General features: G+C 39.8%; 1 protein-coding gene across 3 annotated transcripts in view; it reads left to right on the plus strand.

Annotated features, from left to right (window-relative positions):
• The window catches only part of ppfia2 (PTPRF interacting protein alpha 2), a 56,119-nt gene that overhangs the window by 6,374 nt on the left and 30,507 nt on the right, over nucleotides 1–19,238 (plus strand). For all 3 annotated transcript variants that reach the window (XM_037695645.1, XM_037695647.1, XM_037695646.1), the window contains exons 2-8: nucleotides 1,482–1,646; nucleotides 3,373–3,447; nucleotides 7,960–8,067; nucleotides 11,703–11,924; nucleotides 12,757–12,903; nucleotides 17,282–17,416; nucleotides 17,983–18,066. In XM_037695645.1, coding sequence (XP_037551573.1) covers nucleotides 1,482–1,646; nucleotides 3,373–3,447; nucleotides 7,960–8,067; nucleotides 11,703–11,924; nucleotides 12,757–12,903; nucleotides 17,282–17,416; nucleotides 17,983–18,066 — 936 coding nt within the window. The remainder of the gene's footprint in view (nucleotides 1–1,481; nucleotides 1,647–3,372; nucleotides 3,448–7,959; nucleotides 8,068–11,702; nucleotides 11,925–12,756; nucleotides 12,904–17,281; nucleotides 17,417–17,982; nucleotides 18,067–19,238) is intronic.

A 19,238-nucleotide genomic window follows, 5' to 3' on the forward strand; every position in this document is an offset into this window, starting at 1 on the left:
GGCTACGCATGAGACCGATATATATATGTATATATAGTGATAGTGGTAGAAATTATTCTAATCAGACAGTTAAATAAGGAGATGAGAAATCAATCTTTGTCTTAAAGTTTTATTTTTATCTTTCCAAATGAACTCAGCCAAAATACCGACATGAGTCAGACCCCGAGTGATAAGGAAGTCTCAGAAACCTCTATATTTATAAACACTGATTACACGTCATCGGTCTCATGCGTAGCCCGTGGAAAATTACCGGAGAAGCCATCTTGGATTTTGACGAGGCGACCCCATTTTCAAAACGTACTTTTCTTACGCCTGGAAGCAGCCACACACCAAAAAGGAAGTTAGCCTGTAGATTATTTTTCAAGTTGTCCAGCTCACAATGTTTATGTTTATATGGTAGTGGCCATCTTGGATTTGACATGGCAACCAAGGTTTTGGTAGGAACCTATCTTACGCCTAGATGCAGCCACATAACAAACCATCCACTATTCGAATCCTTCAGTGACAGGGGACATCGGTGTACCACTTGTTTAATGGAAGATTCAGTCTTTAGTCAGCATAGATGCCACTTGAGTTGCTTAGACATTATCGTTACCAGATGGACTTTTTTGGTCTGACTTTTGGTTTAAAATGATGTATATTCAATTTGTTCAACATTTACATTTTTAATAGTTGCTTTCATGTTTTATTTTTTGAAGTTCTTGTTTGTGGTGATGTTCTGGACAACAGGATTTATCTTGGTCTGCATCTATGCATTACATTTTATAAACAAATTAGTGTCACTCATTCAACCCCACATTATTATGCTGCGTCGTCTTTGCTTCGCTATAGTTCCTGTGCATTGTGAGCTGCCACTCTCATTTTAGAAACTGATTTATGTTAATAACTTGTGCTAAATTGAAGTCAAACATCTGTCTGCTTTCAAGAGTTATAATGTGTGAGTAGCACCCTGTCTATGACGGCCATAACTGCTGTTAACAACAAAGTCCATGCTCAATAGTCCAGGTATATTCATAACTGCTGCTGTTTATTTTTATTTTTATTTTATTATTTATTTTTATGCAGATTTTAGCCTCATTAGTGTTTGCAATTATATAATCAGTCTAGAATCATTCTGTAGGTTTATATTTAGTTTTATCTGTAATCAGTCATTTTTAAATTATTCTACTTTTTCATGCTGATAACTTTAACATTATTTGTTTATAAATTATGTTTCCTAGAATGACATTTTCACACTTAATTTTATGCAAGTTACCATTGTTTCTCTTATTTAATTTAATTTCCCTCTGGGATTAATAAAGTATTTTTGAATTGAATTGAATTGAATTATCTTCCAGTCAACATGAGAATACTATAACATTTATTTGAGTTCACGTGACAAACAATTCAACGCTTAAATATATTAAAAATTATTAATGCTGTCGTCCAGCTGTGCATTGAATTTTGATCGTCTCACTGTTGGCTTGGTGCATTTCTCCCAGTTACTTCTGGAGCATCTGGAGTGCCTGGTGTCCAGACACGAGCGGTCACTTCGGATGACGGTGGTGAAGCGGCAGGCCCAGTCTCCCTCAGGGGTCTCAAGTGAGGTTGAAGTCCTCAAAGCTCTCAAGTCTTTGTTTGAACACCACAAAGCACTCGATGAGAAGGTACGTTTTACACCAACAGTCCCATCAGTTGCCCTTGTGGAAATGACGCTTCAAATAAAACTGACTTTCTTGCTTTTGAGAAGGTTTCATTTCAGTTTTCAGTATGAACTACAAATTTTACTATTAGTTTTAAATCAGAATCTATACAATATAATGAAACAGACTTGTATGTACCTATTTTTATGACGGTACTTTAATAGTACTATAATGGCTAGTGTGAGCCTGTCATCTTGTATTTTTGTGCTTTAGTTTCTGCTGCATGCCTCCTGTTCAGCAACCCACCACCCTTCCTATTCATTCATCTCACCCTAAAATGCATCATTTAGAAGTCCGTTCAATAACATGATGTTCAAAGAGATAAAATGTTGAGCTGCACATTTGGATGTACAGTAGTCCCTCCTTTAATGTGGGGGATCCGTACCCTGAAGCCCTGCGATAAGTAAAAAACTGCGAAGTAGGGATACAGTAGTCCAAGCTCAAGTACAGTAAACTTTATATTAAGGCTTTAGAAACCCTTCCCACACTCTTGCAATGCTCTAAACTCTTAAACCTATGTCATTTTAACAACATATGTTACTAAATTTTACTTACTAGCTCTGCAGAAGAGCAACAGCTCTGGTTCCGGTCCAACTCGGTTCGTTTCTGCAGACCTATCCTGCAGCAATGAAGCACACAATCAGTTCTCTAAACTCTTAAACCTACTCATTTGAACAACATACAGTACTTGTATGTACATGAGCTACAAAATTTTACTTACCAGGCTCTGCAGAACAGGAGCGGCTCAGTTCCGTCCGACCCGATAGATGAAAAAAAGTCCTGGTGCAGCATTACTAAAACTCATCGCTACTGCTCCAGGAACAAGGCTGCCCAGGATTTAATTCACCACCTCTGACCCAGTCTGGACCAGCACCGCATGACCAGAACCAGGCTGAACCTTTAAGCCGTCTGTTCCCTGCAGTTACCAGGATCCGGGTCACACAGTCCAGATCAGCTGCAGCCCAGCTACTCGGCAGTGAAGATACAACTTGAAGGATGAGTTCAGCTTCAGGATTATTTGATTCTTTCCTCCTGCCGGTTCTGTGAGATTATTATCATTACTTCTGACTTTGGTTGCAAAACTTTTCCTCTTTTTGCAGCAAGCAGCAGTTGGAAGCAGTGTTGACTTCTGGGAAGTGAACTGATGTCTTCTGGGTAACATAGTTATTTAAACTGACAAAACGGTGAAGGCTTATTGAAAGAAAACTACAAAATGGCGGCACATTTATTTATTTGTTTAAATATTATGTACATGTACAGTTTTTAAACAAACGGCGATAAAGCGAGTCCGTGAAAATCGAACCGCAAAGTAGCGAGGGACAACTATTTAAACGTGGAGGGTCAACTGAGCTTTCCGAGACCTTCACATACAAAAACCTCTTCAAGTAAAAGAGTAAGCGGCAAAGACTGGTACCTTAAATGCAATAAAAGCCTCATATTTCAAACCACATTAAAGCATTAAGCATGGTCAAGGGACTGCAGATGCGAATTAGCTTTTGCTATAATCTGGTACAGCGCATCAAATGGTGACATTTATGTTTGAGTTGTACATTGTCCCTTTTTAAATAAAGTTCATTCGTGCATTCATTCGTTCATTATTTTACAGCTAGACGAGCTGGTTTGTTGAAATTCAAACAGCAGTCAGACATTTGATCATTCAAGGTGAACATTTTGATTTGACTATTTTCAGGTAAGGGAGCGGCTACGAGTGTCACTGGAGAGGGTGTCTGCCTTGGAGGAGGAGCTCACAGCAGCCAACCAGGAGGTAACAAAGCTTGCTGACATTTGCCACATCATCCAAGAAAGACATATGAATGTAAAGACCCCAAGCGTCCCATTCTGAGCAAGAAGGATAACTACCATTTTTTTCGGACTATAAGGCGCACTTAAAATCCTTTTAATTTTCTCAAAAATCAACAGTACGCCTTATGTATTAATTCTGGTTGTGCTTACTAACCTCAAACCGATTTTATGTGGTACACGGCGCTCAAAAATCTGTCAATGTTTTAGTTTCGCTTAATGCGCATTATAGTCCGAAAAATACAGCATAAAACTATAACAAGTATTTGTCCACACACTTTTTACCACCAGACAGACACATCTACATGCTACTCAGACCTAAAATCAAAAGTCAGATGGAAACTTAAAAGATGAAGAAAAGTGACAAAGGGAGAAGTTTTGGAGTCATTTGTGGAGATGCGCGTACAGACAAGGATCGGACAGAAGAACGAATGCAAAAGAGCAAATAAAGGCCAGGAACGGAAATAAAGGTGTCAAATGGAAGAGGCAGCAGGCTGTGTTGGTGTGTTAAACAGAGTGAAAGGGTGCTGTGGCTCAAAGCTGATGAGGTGTTGAGACGAGAGAGTGAAGCAGAAAGGGTGAGACCGACGAGTTTAAGTTATTCCCAGTTTTTCCATGATAGCATTTAGACGAAAACCATCTTAACTGAAGAGGATGTAGCCCTTTGAGGAACTCTCACATCACTTAAGGTTAGAAAGGCTGTCCAATAAGGCCTTGGGTTTCTTTCTTAAATACGGCTAACACACTCGTCAGCTGTGGACAGATGAGTGACTGGACCTCGAGGCAGCAGACAGACAGTTGGACTGGCGTTGCTGAATAGAAATGTCTCACTTCAGAAGCTCCAGGGAAGCCTGAGCAAGCAAACTGGTAATTGATTTTAGATGGAGGTCTTGTATGAGTCTCATTTCCGTGCAGGCATTTTCACAGCATCGCTGTGCCTGATGAAATCAGAAGCCTTTGACCTTGTTCACTCACAGGTGTTTAAGTAGCCACACACCGATTACTGCAAGGGGCTGTAATTTGCTGCTATTGTGCTAACTGTAATAGTGGCTGTATTAGAATATGTCCACAGAAAGTTTCACTAAAAACATGACATCTGTGGTCATACATCAGCACTGGATGATTTAGAAACACTTTAAAGCCAATTTTGGTACCTTGGATAAAATAATTTTCAAGTTCAAGAATCTTTATTATCCTCCAAGGGGCAATTTGTTTCATAATCAGTAGGTACTCAAAACATCCATTCTAGACATTAAGACATTACCATAACGGTGCAGTACAGAAGTCATCATTGTTCGCTGAGAAGCCTGCACCACAGGGATGAATGAGTTTTTCAGTCTGTTTGTTCTACATCTGGGCAGCAGATACTTGCATCCAGATGGAAGCAACCTGAACTCACCATGGAATGGATGAACAGGATCTGCCAGAATACTTTGTTTTCTGAAAATGTTACTTAGATCTGACAGTACTAGGCCACAGAGATTCAAGTCTGATTGATCGACTAATTAAAAATAAACCCTCTCCTGAGCAGGGAGGGTCTTTAGAGGCAGAGCTGAAGCACAGCAGAGAGGGACGAGGGACTTGTATTCATTTGAATTTTCAACCTAAATTTATAGTTTCTCCACAGTTAAAAAATTCTGCTTTAAAGCAAACTCAATCATACAAGGAGCAAAGGACAACTACTCTGCTGTATCAAAAGGCTTTCCTCTGATTGGTCAGCTCTAATACAAGGGCTTGAGTTAACATAACTTGTCATGCTGCAACAACTTAGCTTAGGTTTGAAAAGGTTAAATAATTTTTAGAAATAAAGGTTAGCATTAGCTCTTAAGGGATGTTTTGAAAATGAAAATGTCTCTAAAAGCTAAAATGCCTAGAGAACACTCTTAATGTACAGATGCTGTGCCTCTGATCTGATTTACCTTTTGCCTGAAATGTGGCAAAAGGTTGAAAAGTTCAAGGGGGCCGAATACTTTCGCAAGGCACTGTATGTTTTCCAAACCGTGTCATAATTTAGATATATCAAACATACATTTGTCTAATTTCTCCTTTGTGTCATTACTTCAGACATTCTTCTCAATCCAACACAAAAGTGCACCACACCGACCTGATGTCGTGTGGCAAACATTCCCATATTTCTGCGTTTCGCCTTTGATGGGCGGTGGATCGACAAGATCAAAAAGAAACATAATAGGAGCCGTGTTCACTTTGCATCAGGCAAACTTCTCACTCCTGTAATTTCAGAGGGGGAGATGCACGTGCCGCGTTTATTATTTGTTGTGCTTTCATGTTGGTGTTCATGTTTGATCTCCCAGCTGCAAAAATTACAGACGATCTCAGAATAATTGTACAGGAAGCGTATGGAGACATGACTCTGCCCTTGTTAAAACTAATGAACAAAAACCTCTGTGTAGTAGTGATCCTCGCTGTGCCTGCAGAAAAGAAGCTGCTCTTCATCCTCATTTGCACTTCTGAATCAGTGAAAGCAGGTAAAGATCTGCCTTTAACTTCTTATCAAAGTCTCCTGAAACTCCATCACAGAACTCTCCTCTTGAGCAAGCATGAAGGAGACAGTGGAATGGAAAAGCTCCCTCATGAGGAAGAAACCTTAAGCAGAACCAGGCTCAGGACAAGCGGTCATCTGCTTCGACCGGCTAGGTTTGAGAGGAACGGATACACAATGGCAGGTCAAGAATCACATGTTAAGATAAAAATAGTATCAAATGAAAAATATTCAATTTTAATAATTAATTTGAGGAAATGAGATCAATTTGTCCTCTAGTTGTCTAAGCTTATGGCAGCATAACAATGCAACCCTAACTGTAGGATTTATTAAAAAGGAAAGTCTTAAACCCAGTCTTAAAACTGGACAATGTTTCAGCCTCCAGAAACTGGAAGTTGATTCCACAAGAGAGGAGCCTGATAACCTCTCATTCTGCTCTTGGGAACTCTAGGAACCGCAAGTAAGCCTGCAATGTGTGAGCAAAGTGCTCTGTTAGGAAAATGTGGAACAATAAGATCTTGAATATAAGATGGAGCTAGGTTGTTGAGGGCTTTGTAGGTTAGAAGTAAGATTTTGAATTCAATTCTGGATTTGACAGGGAGCCAATGGAGAGATATGATCTCTCCTACTGACTCCAGTAAGACTCTGGCAGCAGCATTTTGGATCAACTGAAGACGTTTTAAAGAAGTATTTGGACACCCAGATAATAAACCATTGCCATAGTCCAGTCTAGACGTGACAAATGCATGAAGCAGTTTTTCGTCATCATTTTTAGATGAGATGTTGTTAATTTTAGTGATATTACGCAGGTGGAAGAAGGCGGTTAGTAACGTTTTTAATGTGGGCGACAAAAGACATGTCCTGATTAAAAATAACACCAAGATTTTTAACATTAGGACTGGAGGACAGATTAATGTCATCGAAGGAGGGCGAAAGACAGAAAAATTCATTCCTAAGGTGCTCGGGTCCAAAACTAAGACCTCTGTCTTGTCTATGTTCAAAAGCAGAAAATTAAGGGTCATCTAGGATTTTATGTCTTTAAGACATGCTTGTAGTCTAAGTAGCTGATTGGATTCATTAGTCTACTGCTAGTTTACTGCTCGCAAAAGAAAAAATAAAGACATTAAATCCCTGATAAAGCTTCCGAGGACTAGGAGACCAAACCAACAGTACAACAGATGGGTTGTTTTCCATTGTCTTTACCAGCTTCTTCCTTTCCAGGCCACTTTTTATAACTGCTGGTGACTATTACTGTAGGTACAGGTTGAAACAGTCAAGATATACAGTTTGAGATTTATTTTTTAACACTGTATGAACAAGTTAGTTGCAGCTTAATTCTCAGTGAGAAAATGCATCAAAAATCCCCCGAGCCGAACTGATTTATGAGAAGAAACAGGTGCTAATGCTGCAGGTGAGGTCCATCTGAGTAACGACACGGCTCCTCCCTGCAGGACCAGACTCAGCAGGTCTGTCTGGAAGACTCTTCCCAAGATAGCTGTACTGCACTGTTTTTTTTTTTGTTTGTTTTAGTGCAGCTTTTTTTTAAAAGCATACGTCACATTTTTAAATGTTTATCAAGTGTTTTAAATTTTGCTGGATGCAAAGTGATTTTTAAAAAAAATTTATGGTAATTTCAAATGTTTCTCCTGAACCAAAATAGATTTCTCTTCTTGTGTTTTATCGCTTCTTATTTTGAATTATGAATTTCTTTATTTTTTGTGCTGTAACTCCTGGAAAGAAGCAGACAGCTACACCAAATTTTTTCCCCTTCAAATGAGTATCAGTAATCCCATGCTGGCTTAACCTTATTATTGCAGGAGGAAACGAAGAATAAAGTCTTTAAAAGATCATTACAATGGCTACACGAGGATTGTTTCTAGCTTCATATTGGCTAAAACCATGTTTAAAACATTCCACTTTGATTTTAGTTCAAATAGTACTATCTAGTCAATCTATAGTCTTTGATTCGTTTTACAGATTGTTGCCTTACGGGAACAAAATGCTCACATTCAGAGAAAAGTCGCATCTGGAGATGGAGGAGAAGACATCCTGGACGGCAGTGAAACTCAGAAGATCCATGGCAAGGTGAGGTTTACAATGAAATGGAAGGAAAACATGGTATAAAATTACGTTTCTGGTTGAACTTTAAGGTTCCAAACATGAAGTAAGTGAAGTTATTTGTATTTAGCAGGATGTGTCCTTGGCTGGATAAGTCTCCTGTGACTATCAGAATACAGACAGGTGTAATTTCATCCTCGTTCACTTGATCACTCTGATGCTGTTTTATATCAGCAGCATCAGAGCCCAAAACCTCAAAGCCGATGCTGGAAATATTTACATGCAGACGGCAGCGGAGGATACCTGGCTAGATCAATGGAGACGCCATTACTTGGCTGGTTTGCTGCAGGCTGCAGCTGGGGGTTAAGGATGCCGAGAGTAAAGCGATGAACAGTGTGCATGCTGAGGCACGAGGTAATGGGAAGACTGCTATCATCTGCTGTGTTCTGTGGAGATAAAAGGAAGGAATAATAATGCAGGCGGTCTTCTGCATGTTTAAGTTTGGCTGTGCGCGCCTGATACGCTGAAGGAAAACTTCTAACCTTGCAGTGACGGATGTGACAGCAGCTACCATTAGTGGAGAGTGACAGCCTGTCTACCTGATTTAAGAGGTGCGTGGTCATTTTGGATGTTGGCATTAATGTGACAGGTGGAAAGAGGTCAGGGAAAGTGGAAGGAGTCCAAAAAGGCTAACGTCAAAAGCCATTTGCTTTAGTTTCCATCAGGTAATCATTAATATTTTGCTCCCAACTCTTATTTCTTACTTGCCTACCTCACTTTATCTCATAATTATTCCAGTTAGGGTACATATTGTATTATGGATGGATTTAGATTTTATGGATCGTGTCAAGCCCAAAAATAACAGCCTAAGCAGACCTTGCCGTTGCACATTTTCCTACATGAAATTTGGGTTAAATTTCCAGTTGTATGGATTTTTGGTGAGACTTTGTTCTCCACTAGTAGAATTTTGCCAACGAAGTTCACACTTTAGTAGATAAATGAGTCTATCAAAAACTTTTTATATTTGAAGGTAGCATTTTAAAGGTAGAGATGTCAAAATGTATTGGATTTTTCCAGTAGTCAAAGTAGTCAAACGTACAACTTTCTGGCATTGTGTTGCCTAAAACTATCACTGAGCAATGTGTAATAGGACAAACAATCCAACATTATAAACATGTTGTCCTAAAGTGGCAGCATATGTCTCACTACCTCAGATATGTTTGGAGTTGGAAGTAAAAAAAAAGACCACATTAACTAATTTTTAGGCTATTCTTGCAAGTTCAAAGATTATTCTGGTGTCAGTCATAAGAGATGTTTAGCAGTAAAGTAGAATCAGAGCAAGAAGAATCAGAATCAACTTTATTGTCATTGCACAGTTAAGCACAGCCAAAATATGTTTCAGTGCAGCTGTCCAAAGACGACAAGGGTAGATGGGGGTGCACGGGGGCTGCAGCCTCGTTGTGAAGCGCTGCCCTTATTGTTTAGATAAGAAAAGGGAAGAGAAACATGAGGAAAGAAGGTATAAAAAAGGGCCTCACGCTGTCCGTAACGCACAGGACACTGTGTAAGGTGGCAAGTCCATGCTTGCAGCCTTCTCCAAGGTCGATTCCTTCATGCCAGCGAGTTCCAGGCTTGCAAAGCATCAAGAGTCTTTGAGTGCTTGAAGCACGGTACAGTCCTACATATAGGCAAGCAGCCTCACCATTGCCAAAACCTGCTACAGACATCTTCCCAATTTGTCGATATCCCAGGTACCTGCCGATCCCAAAAAGCAGATAATTCTGTTTCTGTAATCCAATTATGTACGTGTCGTGTAGTAGCAGAAGCAGCAAGATGGTATAAACGGAGGTCTGGTTTTATTTGGTTTTGATTGGTCACAGGCATGAGACAGAGGGACCAAAGGCTGTGAATGAACAGCTGCTCCTGGTAGTTTATGTAGTCTCCCACCTTACAGTATTTGCACTTGAGCATCTCAAACTGTGAATAAAACTTGCATTCATGTGTAATTTCTGTGCAGTGATGATAGTTAGATAGTATGATTTAGAGTCATGCGTACACCAACTCTTTTTGCTTTCATTAATCTACCTCATGCAGAGATCAGGGGAGCTGCAGAGCAAAAACCTGCAAAAACAAATCGGATTACTGATGCAAGTGTCAAAGCAACTTCTCCGATGGCATCTGAAGTGATTCTCGGTCAGATTCTCAGCCTGTTACCATCTAAAATCAAAACCAAAGTGTTTCGATGATGTATTTGAATTTATCAACATGCAAATGCAACACAAAAGTCATCTAAGGTAGAAACTAGGGATGCAGAATATTGGATTTTTGCCTGATATCCCATATACCAATATGTTAAAACTTATTTGGCCGATAACCGATAATAATACCGATATTTTTCGCCATAGAACTACTTACAGAGACTACATAGCTTTCTCTGCTGTGGAATTAAAATACTACATTATTCTGCATGGTCCTTGTCAGTTTGGCCTGTTACCAAATGCAGATGCCAAAAAAGGGGGCTGAAAATTATGTAACACTTCAACTTGGATTATGTTTAATGTCAAATTTATTCATGAAATTTACTCTTTCTGCTGTTGAGGTTTTGTTTCTCTGCAATTGACTTCTATCTCTGTATTTTGCTATCTCTATCTCTATATATCTCTATTGCTTTCTATCACTATCTCTCGCTATCTCTCTCTCTATTTATATTGCTATCTCTATCGCTATCTATCGATCAATCTCTGTATCTCTCGCTATGTCTGATATTTAACTATATTGCTAATATTGGCCAATACCGATACCATATCGATATCATGCATCCCTAGTAGGAACTGTTCAATAATCAGGCCAAGAAATCAGAAAATTGCTTTTCCATAATTTATTCCTGTCTTTAACACCTAAATAGCTGTTTTTAGCTTGAACTTTTTTTATTTTTATTATTCCTTTTAGGATTAATGTAGATGTGCAAGGATAGAACTTATAAATTGTATTAGCACCATAAAAGCTGAACAACACATTTTACTATAACCTGCAGTGGCTGAACTTCACTCGAGGAAGTTCTCTTCAGTGTTCAAAAAATTGTCATTTTAGTTTTGATTAAGCAAAAAAATAATTATATATATATATATAGATATATAGATATAACCTGTACATTTCTTACATTAAAGGCCCACATTGCTCATATTGCTTTTTTATGAATTTCCAAGTAGATCAATTTGTCTTAGTTTACCACAGTAAGCCTTAATGTAGCCCATCCTCATATTGTACAGGCAAGCAGAATCTCATTTTTCTGGTTAAGATGGTCCAAACCAGCCTCTAAGTAGGCATTATGTAAATGATGCAATGAAAACCAGTGATGGATTAAACACTCGAGCTGCCGGAAGAAAACTAACTACAGTTAGTGTTGACTTTAGTTTGCACAAAAAGGCTAAATAACAGAAACTCAATGAAACATGGAGGAAAACATAAAAAATTCAATTCACTTCTACTATAACTGTGGAGTTGGATAATTTTTTGTTTGTGATTTATTGGAAATAAACGCTGGTTAGGATGTTAATGGGATATCTTCTTTTAAAAAAAAAAAAACAGCTTCACAGAAACAAACAAAATCATAAAGTATCCCTCCTTTTGTTCCATTTTGAATGTACTCCTCTCTCCTGCAGCGTCTGTCCAACGGCTCTCTGGAGTCGGCCCGTGAGGCGAGTCAGGTGGTGGAGCTGCAGGACCTGCTGGAGAAGCAGAACTACGAGCTGGCCCAGATGAAGGAGCGCATGTCGTCACTCTCCTCCCGGGTCTCTGAGGTGGAGCAGGAGCTGGAGACGGCCCGCAAGGACCTCATCAAGTCGGAGGAGATGAACAACAAGTACCAGAGGGACATCAAAGAAGTAACGGCACTCACACATGTCATGCATGTATAGGACGGGGTGAAGCACATTTCAAGTGGAAAACTGCTGCAAAGAAAACATCAAAGACGATTTGCAGTGGCCTAGAAAGCCTTGCATTTGCATACGCTCACCATCCTTTAGTCTTTGTCTGCATGCATTTCTTATAGATGTGCAAATTTATATGAATTTAACAATCGCTTCATGTGCAAAAGTACCAAAAATCCTATGCCCTACATTTGCAAAAAGAAAATAACCATTTAGTCAAAGTAAGTCTCTGTTTCTGTATTGCTGCGTGTTCCTGCATGATCCCCTACTCTTTGCTGATGTGCATAGGCTGAGGCCCTGATGGCCCTGGGTTGAAATGATTATTGATTGCTAACAATGTAAGCTGACGCATTTATTGTATCCTTTCTGGGAGGGCAGTGAGTTATGAACCTGCACTGGCTGATCTGAGAGCAGCAGTTTTATTCTTTTCTTTCAAAAGAACCACTTTAGCGCAAGTTTTCTTGTATTAATATTTCTGTACATGCAGGAAATGAACTCCGGCAGATGCTGTGATAATGCTACAATGAAGGGGAATCATGGCAGCTGTGGGAGATAAAAGCACAGCTGCGTCTTTGTGTTTTATAATGCATCATTGTCGGTTTTCTTTGTGTACTTTGCTTTTAGAGCAGATTATTCACTTTATCAATACGAATGCAATACCTGTATGAACATTATGACCTTTGTACAGACACTTGCAATGAAGTTGCAGTTATTCCTATTTTTAAATAAAATTCTTTAGCAACTACATTGCAGTATTTTGTCTTATTTTGTTTTTTTCTTCATACAGGTCATGTGCCAGAAGGAGGACATGGAGGAGCGGATCGTCACACTGGAGAAACGCTACCTGAGCGCCCAGAGAGAGGCCACGTCCGTACATGACATCAACGACAAACTGGAGAACGAGCTGGCCAATAAAGAAGCTTTCCTCAGACAGGTGGGTAAAACTCCAACGAAGGTTTGAGGTGTACGACTGAGCTTTGGTTCCAGGTGGCAGCTGAAATTATTCAGGGCATTTTCTTTTTTTTTAACAATCCAACTTGATTCAAAAAATAAAATACAAATGCTGCAGATGCTTGGGTAAGATTGCTCGAGTCATTTATTGATATTCTTTGAGACGCTTCAGACGTTTGACAATGAGAAACGACTGCACGTTGTCAGATTTTACAGGAAATGACTTAAAAACATATTTTTCAAACGGTTTTACCTAAATATTTGAGCATATTCAGTTAATTTCCAGTGTATTCTTGCTAAAATTGTTGTTCATAATTATTTTGCTTTTGATGATTCTAGGATTAATTTCAGCTAATTAAATACCTTTATCTTACCTTTAAATACCTTCAACGTGCACTGGAGCGGTTCGCAGCCAAGTGTGAAGCAGCTGTGATGAGAGTCAGCTCCTCAAAGTTTGAGGTCGTGGTTCTTTACCAGAAACGGGTAGAATGTCTCCTTCGGGTCGAGGGAGAGTGTTTGCCTCATATGGAGGAGTTCAAGTATCTGAGCGTCTTGTTCACGAGTGATGGTAGGATGGAGCGGGAGATGGAGTGACGGATTGGGGGCTCATCCTTAGTAAAGAGGGCATTGCTTCAGTCTGTCATGGTGAAGATAGAGCGGAGTTGAAAGGCAAAGCTCGCAATTTACTAGTCTGTCTACGTTCCAACTCTCAACTATGGTCAAAAAGTTTGGATCATGCCCGAAAGAACGAGGTGTTGGATGGCTCGGCCATAGAGAGAGGGTGAGGAGCTCCGTCATCCAGGTGGATTTCAGAGTAGAGCCACTGCTCCTCCGCATCAAAAGGAGTCAGTTGAGTTGGTTCGGTTATCTGATTAGGATGCCTCCGGGACGCCTCCCTTTAGATGTTTTCTGGGCACGTCCCACTGGTAGGAGGCCCCCGGTTAGCCTTGGGGTCCCCCAGAACAAGCTGAAAAGTGTCGCTGGGGAGAGAGATGTCTGAGTTCCTCTCCTGGACCTGTTGCCTCCGCAACCCAATTACGGATAAGTGGTAGAAGATGGTTGGATGGGTGAATAGATAGATAATACCTTTACTGGCCATAGAGATTTAGTCTCTTTCAGGTGCATAGAAAGAAGCGCCAGCTGGACTTCGAAGCATACAAATACACAAGAGTAATAAAGAAAACACAGTTTTTTTGTGTTATCAAATGTTACTCACTACCTGTGCAATAACCTGTCGCACAACCTGTGTAGTTTTACTTATGTACAATATATACCATGTGCATTTAAGCCTATATTTCCATTTTGAAATACATACATACAAGGGACTGCAGATGTGAATTAGCTTTTGCTATAATCTGGCACAGTGCATCAAATGGTGACATTTGTGTTTGAGTTGTGCATTGTCCCTTTTTAAATAAAGTTCATTCATTCATTCAAATTTATCCAAATTCATCTTACTTGCAGCGTTATATTCTACCATGCTGTTGTTTATATTTCTTTTGGACCTTGTAAATATAATTACTTTTTCTCTTTTTGCTATTTTATTTTTGTACCCTTATTGCATGCTTTAGTATTTCTTGTTTTTTGTTGTTTGTTTTTAGTGAGTCAGATCGGTTCTTCTCATTCTGAACATTTCATTGCATTGCTGACCTTGTGTTAACCTTCATATGACGAATAAACAACATAACGTAACAGTCGTTTAACTTCCGATTTTTTTTCTTTAAAAAATATATTTCCAGTTTGCTTGGACCTTTACATAATGACAGTAAATGTGCTGTAAAATACATTAAAAATAGGAATATACAGTGACCCTGTGTGGGGAAGGAGGGAGAGAGTGGGTGAGGGAGGGATGTTTGCAGGTGTTACCCCACTTGCATTATAGATTGCTTAGCTTTTGTCTTTTTATTCAATCAAAGGTTTTTTTTTTCTCTAAAGAAATTTCAGATCTGCAAAAACTGTATTTTATCTAAATTGTATACATATATTTTTTGTTAATTGTGCTCTTTTGTGAGTGTTTGAAAGTTATTTTCTGCAATTCTTGTCTTGTATTTGATTCAAATGTTGTATTGGTTTTAGCTTGGAGAGAGGCATTTGCATTTTTTTTAATTTTGGGTCTCTGTGTGTGTGTCATCCTATACTGTTATATTTTGCGCATTAGAACTAAATTACCCTAAAGTGTTTAGTTTTGGAGCTCCTGTTACCACGCATGCACGCACACACTGTGCAATGAGGTTACTTGTCTTGCCAGCAGCTGAACTTCAGTATTCCCACTGACGTTTGAAGATGAGGTGTTCAGGGACCAAAATCTTGGCAAAGGGTACAAACAGATGAAGGCGTGAGAAGAACCGGCGAGCAAAAAGTCCAAAAATATGGGCAGAAAAGCATCTAGGGAGGAAATCACAAACAAAAACCAACATTGCTTCAGTGTCATCTCAAACCCTGCTGGGCTCACCATGTGACTTCAGACAGAAAATCTCACTGCCCCCCAGAAAAAACAACATAACCTCGGCTCATACAGTCAAACTGCTGCACGCTGAAGTGCCAGGCTTGGCGCATATGGGATCAGCACATCTGTTACTAAAAGTAAAGATAGCCAAGCAGGTCCCAAAACAACAAGTCTGAAAATTGATCAGAGCTCCAGAAAAAGCAGAAAGACTACTCTGAACACATGAAAGGGAAATATGTGGTACAACACTTAGACTTAGGATTTTATACCTGGATTATTGAGCATCATCATCAACTTTATTTATAAAGCACTTAACACCAGCCACAGCTGAAACAAAGTGCTGAACATCAGTAATAAATAAGACAAAAGAAAGTATAAAAAAAGTGACAAAGCTAAGCACACTTGGCATGAACTTCGGTGTTTTGAACCAGTTTGACATGTCTGTCGATGAAAGAGAGGGCGGGCACCGGAAGAGAGGGCCCTGTGCCCCAAAGGCCATCTTGGCACCAACATAACTGTTTCCACTTTGGTGTAAGTTGTTGGGGGAATATCAGTATAGTTTGGTGTTTCCTCAGACTGATGAAGCATTCTGGATGGAGGGTGAAACGTCTCAGCACAAAAAATAAAAGAAACCATCCAGATGACCTGACTGAACATTGTTGGATTTTATACCTGGATTTAGGGCTGGATGATGTAGCCAAAACTTTTATCATGATATATTTCTTAATTTCGGTCGATAACGATACAATTCCGATATCGATATAAACAATATAAAAGCCTCAGAAAAACTGTAGAAACTGTACAAATAAATTAATGTTCACCTTTTATTTGTATTTAGTCTTCATCAAGTTTTGAAATCAATGTCATATAAACATAAAACTCTCAACTTTGTCAATATTAATAGTTTTAACTTTAAACAACAACATAACCTAACCCATGCTGCATGGGTTTCTCTTTTGATAAAGATGGAGGTGATGTTTCAGGGACACGTTGACTCAAACTTTTATTGTTTTTCATCTTCTGACTCTCAGCATATTCCATCAAGCCATTCAACCCGAACAGAAAAAGAAATGTCAGTGAAATGCTGTAATCATAGTGTAATGTATCGCAATGTATCGTAATTCATTGTAGTGCATCGTAGTGCATCGCAGTGCATCGCAGTGCATCGCAGTGGATCGCAGTGCATCGCAGTGCATCGCAGTGCATCGCAGTGCATCGCAGTGCATCGCAATATATTGTAGTATTGTAATGTATCGATATACTGAAATGTGCTTAAAACTCATATCAGTTATTGAACAAAAGCATATCGTGGTATATCGATATTGAATTGTTGTCCAGCCCTACTTGGATTATTGAGCATGGACTTTGGTGAACACTTAGACTTGTTCCTAATAATGTTGAGTTGTATCTAAATGCCTAATCATTGTAAATATTGGTTATCTGCTGAGAAGTTGCTGTTGTCACTGTTGGCTCATGTGAAGCTGCTCCGTTCTGGTGCTGTTTAGAAGAGGAGTGGAGGCACTCTGCCAGATCCTTCAGCAGATAGTCCTCCAACAAAAGATGACTATCTTTCTAACAACCAATAATATGCTGACTTTAAAGAGAGAAGGAAGAAGTTAAAGTTTAAAGAGGACATCTGGGGTTTTCTGCTTTTTGTTAGAACAGATGAAGCCACAATTATATTTTAGAAACGCTTTACTGCGCAGAAAATAAGTGTAATTTGCAAGTTGCTGTTAGAATTTAACATTGACCGTCGTATAATTTGTATTCACACAACAAAAATCGATTTTATTGCTTAATATTCAAAACGGCATAAAATGGAACAGACTCGTAGGCCCAAAATTGAAAATGAAACTGCATTAACGTAACACTAACTCTGATTGTAACGACTAATGTTGCTGCTGTCTGTGCGCAGATGGAGGAGAAGAACAGGCAGCTGCAGGAGAGGCTGGAGCTCGCCGAGCAGAAGCTCCAGCAGACCATGAGGAAGGCTGAGACGCTGCCCGAGGTCGAAGCAGAACTGGCCCAGAGGATAGCGGCTCTCACCAAGGTAGGCACACACTTACACATGTCCTTGTGTCTAAATGGTTTTATATGTGTGTGTGTGATGCCATGCCCTGACATTTCAACATGTCCCTCTCCTCTTCCTTGGTCATATAGTCTGACTCCAGCTCCTCTTCCTCCCCTGATGATTATCACTTTTTTATGGAAGCTAAACTCCAAGACATGAACTCCATTCTTAGGAAGGTAGTTCCACAGGGCATCTCAGCTGCTACTAACTTCTGCAGAGAACAGATTTTTCTTCCTGTGTGGTGGAGTGGGTTGACGGGTTTCTGCTCTGGCTGTTCTACCACTTGAGGACAGCTGCATGGCACTTCTGGCTGGAGCTCATACATTTATGCTGGGGAAGCTTTCTTCCTCTTTTTCTGTCCTTCAGAAACTATCCTTCTCCCTGTTGGGCTTTTCTTCCATTTATGCTTTAAAACAATAGATCCTTGGGGTAAAGGCTCTGCTTGTGCCATTGGTACTGCTTTCCTGTTGCTGCTTCGGCTGTCAAACAGGTGCATCAATGTGGACTTTTATTTATTTTTTGTCTATGCTATAACCCATCTGTAGGCGGAAGAGCGTCACGGCAGCATTGAGGAGCGAATGAGGCACTTGGAATGCCAGCTGGAGGAGAAAAACCAGGAACTGCTCCGGGTGAGTCACTGCGGAGGAGTCGTGCCAGGCAGCCAGATCTGCCCGAGCCTGACAGTTTGATGTGACGACTGATGGCACATTTCTCTGGTTTATCACCAGTGGAGCTTGACCAAATGAGCTGCTCACGCACTCTGCAGATAAATTGGTTTGTAAAAGGTTCACTAGTCAGGTTCTGTTCATTTCCGATTTATGTAAGCATCTTCACACAGTTCGTTTTGCTGTTGTTAGACAGCCAGTTACAATGTTAAGACTTCTTATTCCTCGTATTTGGAGGCAAGAAAACATTAATGATGGAAAGCCATCTAGCAGAAAAAAGAAATGTATAAAGTAAAACCAAAAAGTTGGCTTAAATAAAAGCTGCTTGGTATTAGAAAATCCTGTTTGCATTATTATTGATGGGCTTTAGCGTTTTAGCTACTACCACGGGGACAATTTTGCAGCATTTTTTTCCAAACACATAATTGGCAAGCTGTCAGTGCATCTTTGATTTATTGCATATTTATATTTTGCACTTTGTCAAATCAATCAAGTCAGTTTTATTGTTATTCTCATCACATGTGCTGGAACGAAATTATGTACACAGGGTCACAGTTACACCCAAAAATAGCTAAATATAAAGTATAAAAAGAAAGTATGCAAAGATCTAAGATATACTCTAGTAAACACTAATAACGCAAAACAATACGGTGTAAGAACAGCAGCCCGAACATTCGTCTGTGGTGAGCAGATGGGTTCGAATGAATACAGCAGCATGAGATAATCAGCAGCATAAAATAATCAGCAACATGAGATCAGCAGCATGCACATAGCAGCAGCACATATCAACAATCAAGTGGCATTACTGTGATTTTTTTCAGTGATTATCCTTGTTAGATATTCATGAGTCTAACAGCTTCAGGGTAGAAGCGGTTCCGCAGTCTAGTGGTTCTACACTTAATGCTCCTTAACCTCCTTCCAGAGGGGAGCGGGGCAAAAAGTGTGTGCTGGGTGAGTGGGGTCCTTCATGATGCAGGTGGTCCTCTACATCTGGAGGTGCAGATGTCTATGATGGTGGAGGAAGCTGACTCCAAAGGACTTCTGTGCAGCCTTCACCACTCTCTGCATGGCTTTGATGATATTTCCATACACCGTGCCGCACTTATCTGTTTTCTCATCTACTGTTGTGAATTTGA

Source organism: Nematolebias whitei, chromosome 22, assembly GCF_014905685.2.
Source record: "Nematolebias whitei isolate Nwh7 chromosome 22, NemWhi1, whole genome shotgun sequence".
NCBI classification, from domain to species: Eukaryota; Metazoa; Chordata; class Actinopteri; order Cyprinodontiformes; family Rivulidae; genus Nematolebias; species Nematolebias whitei.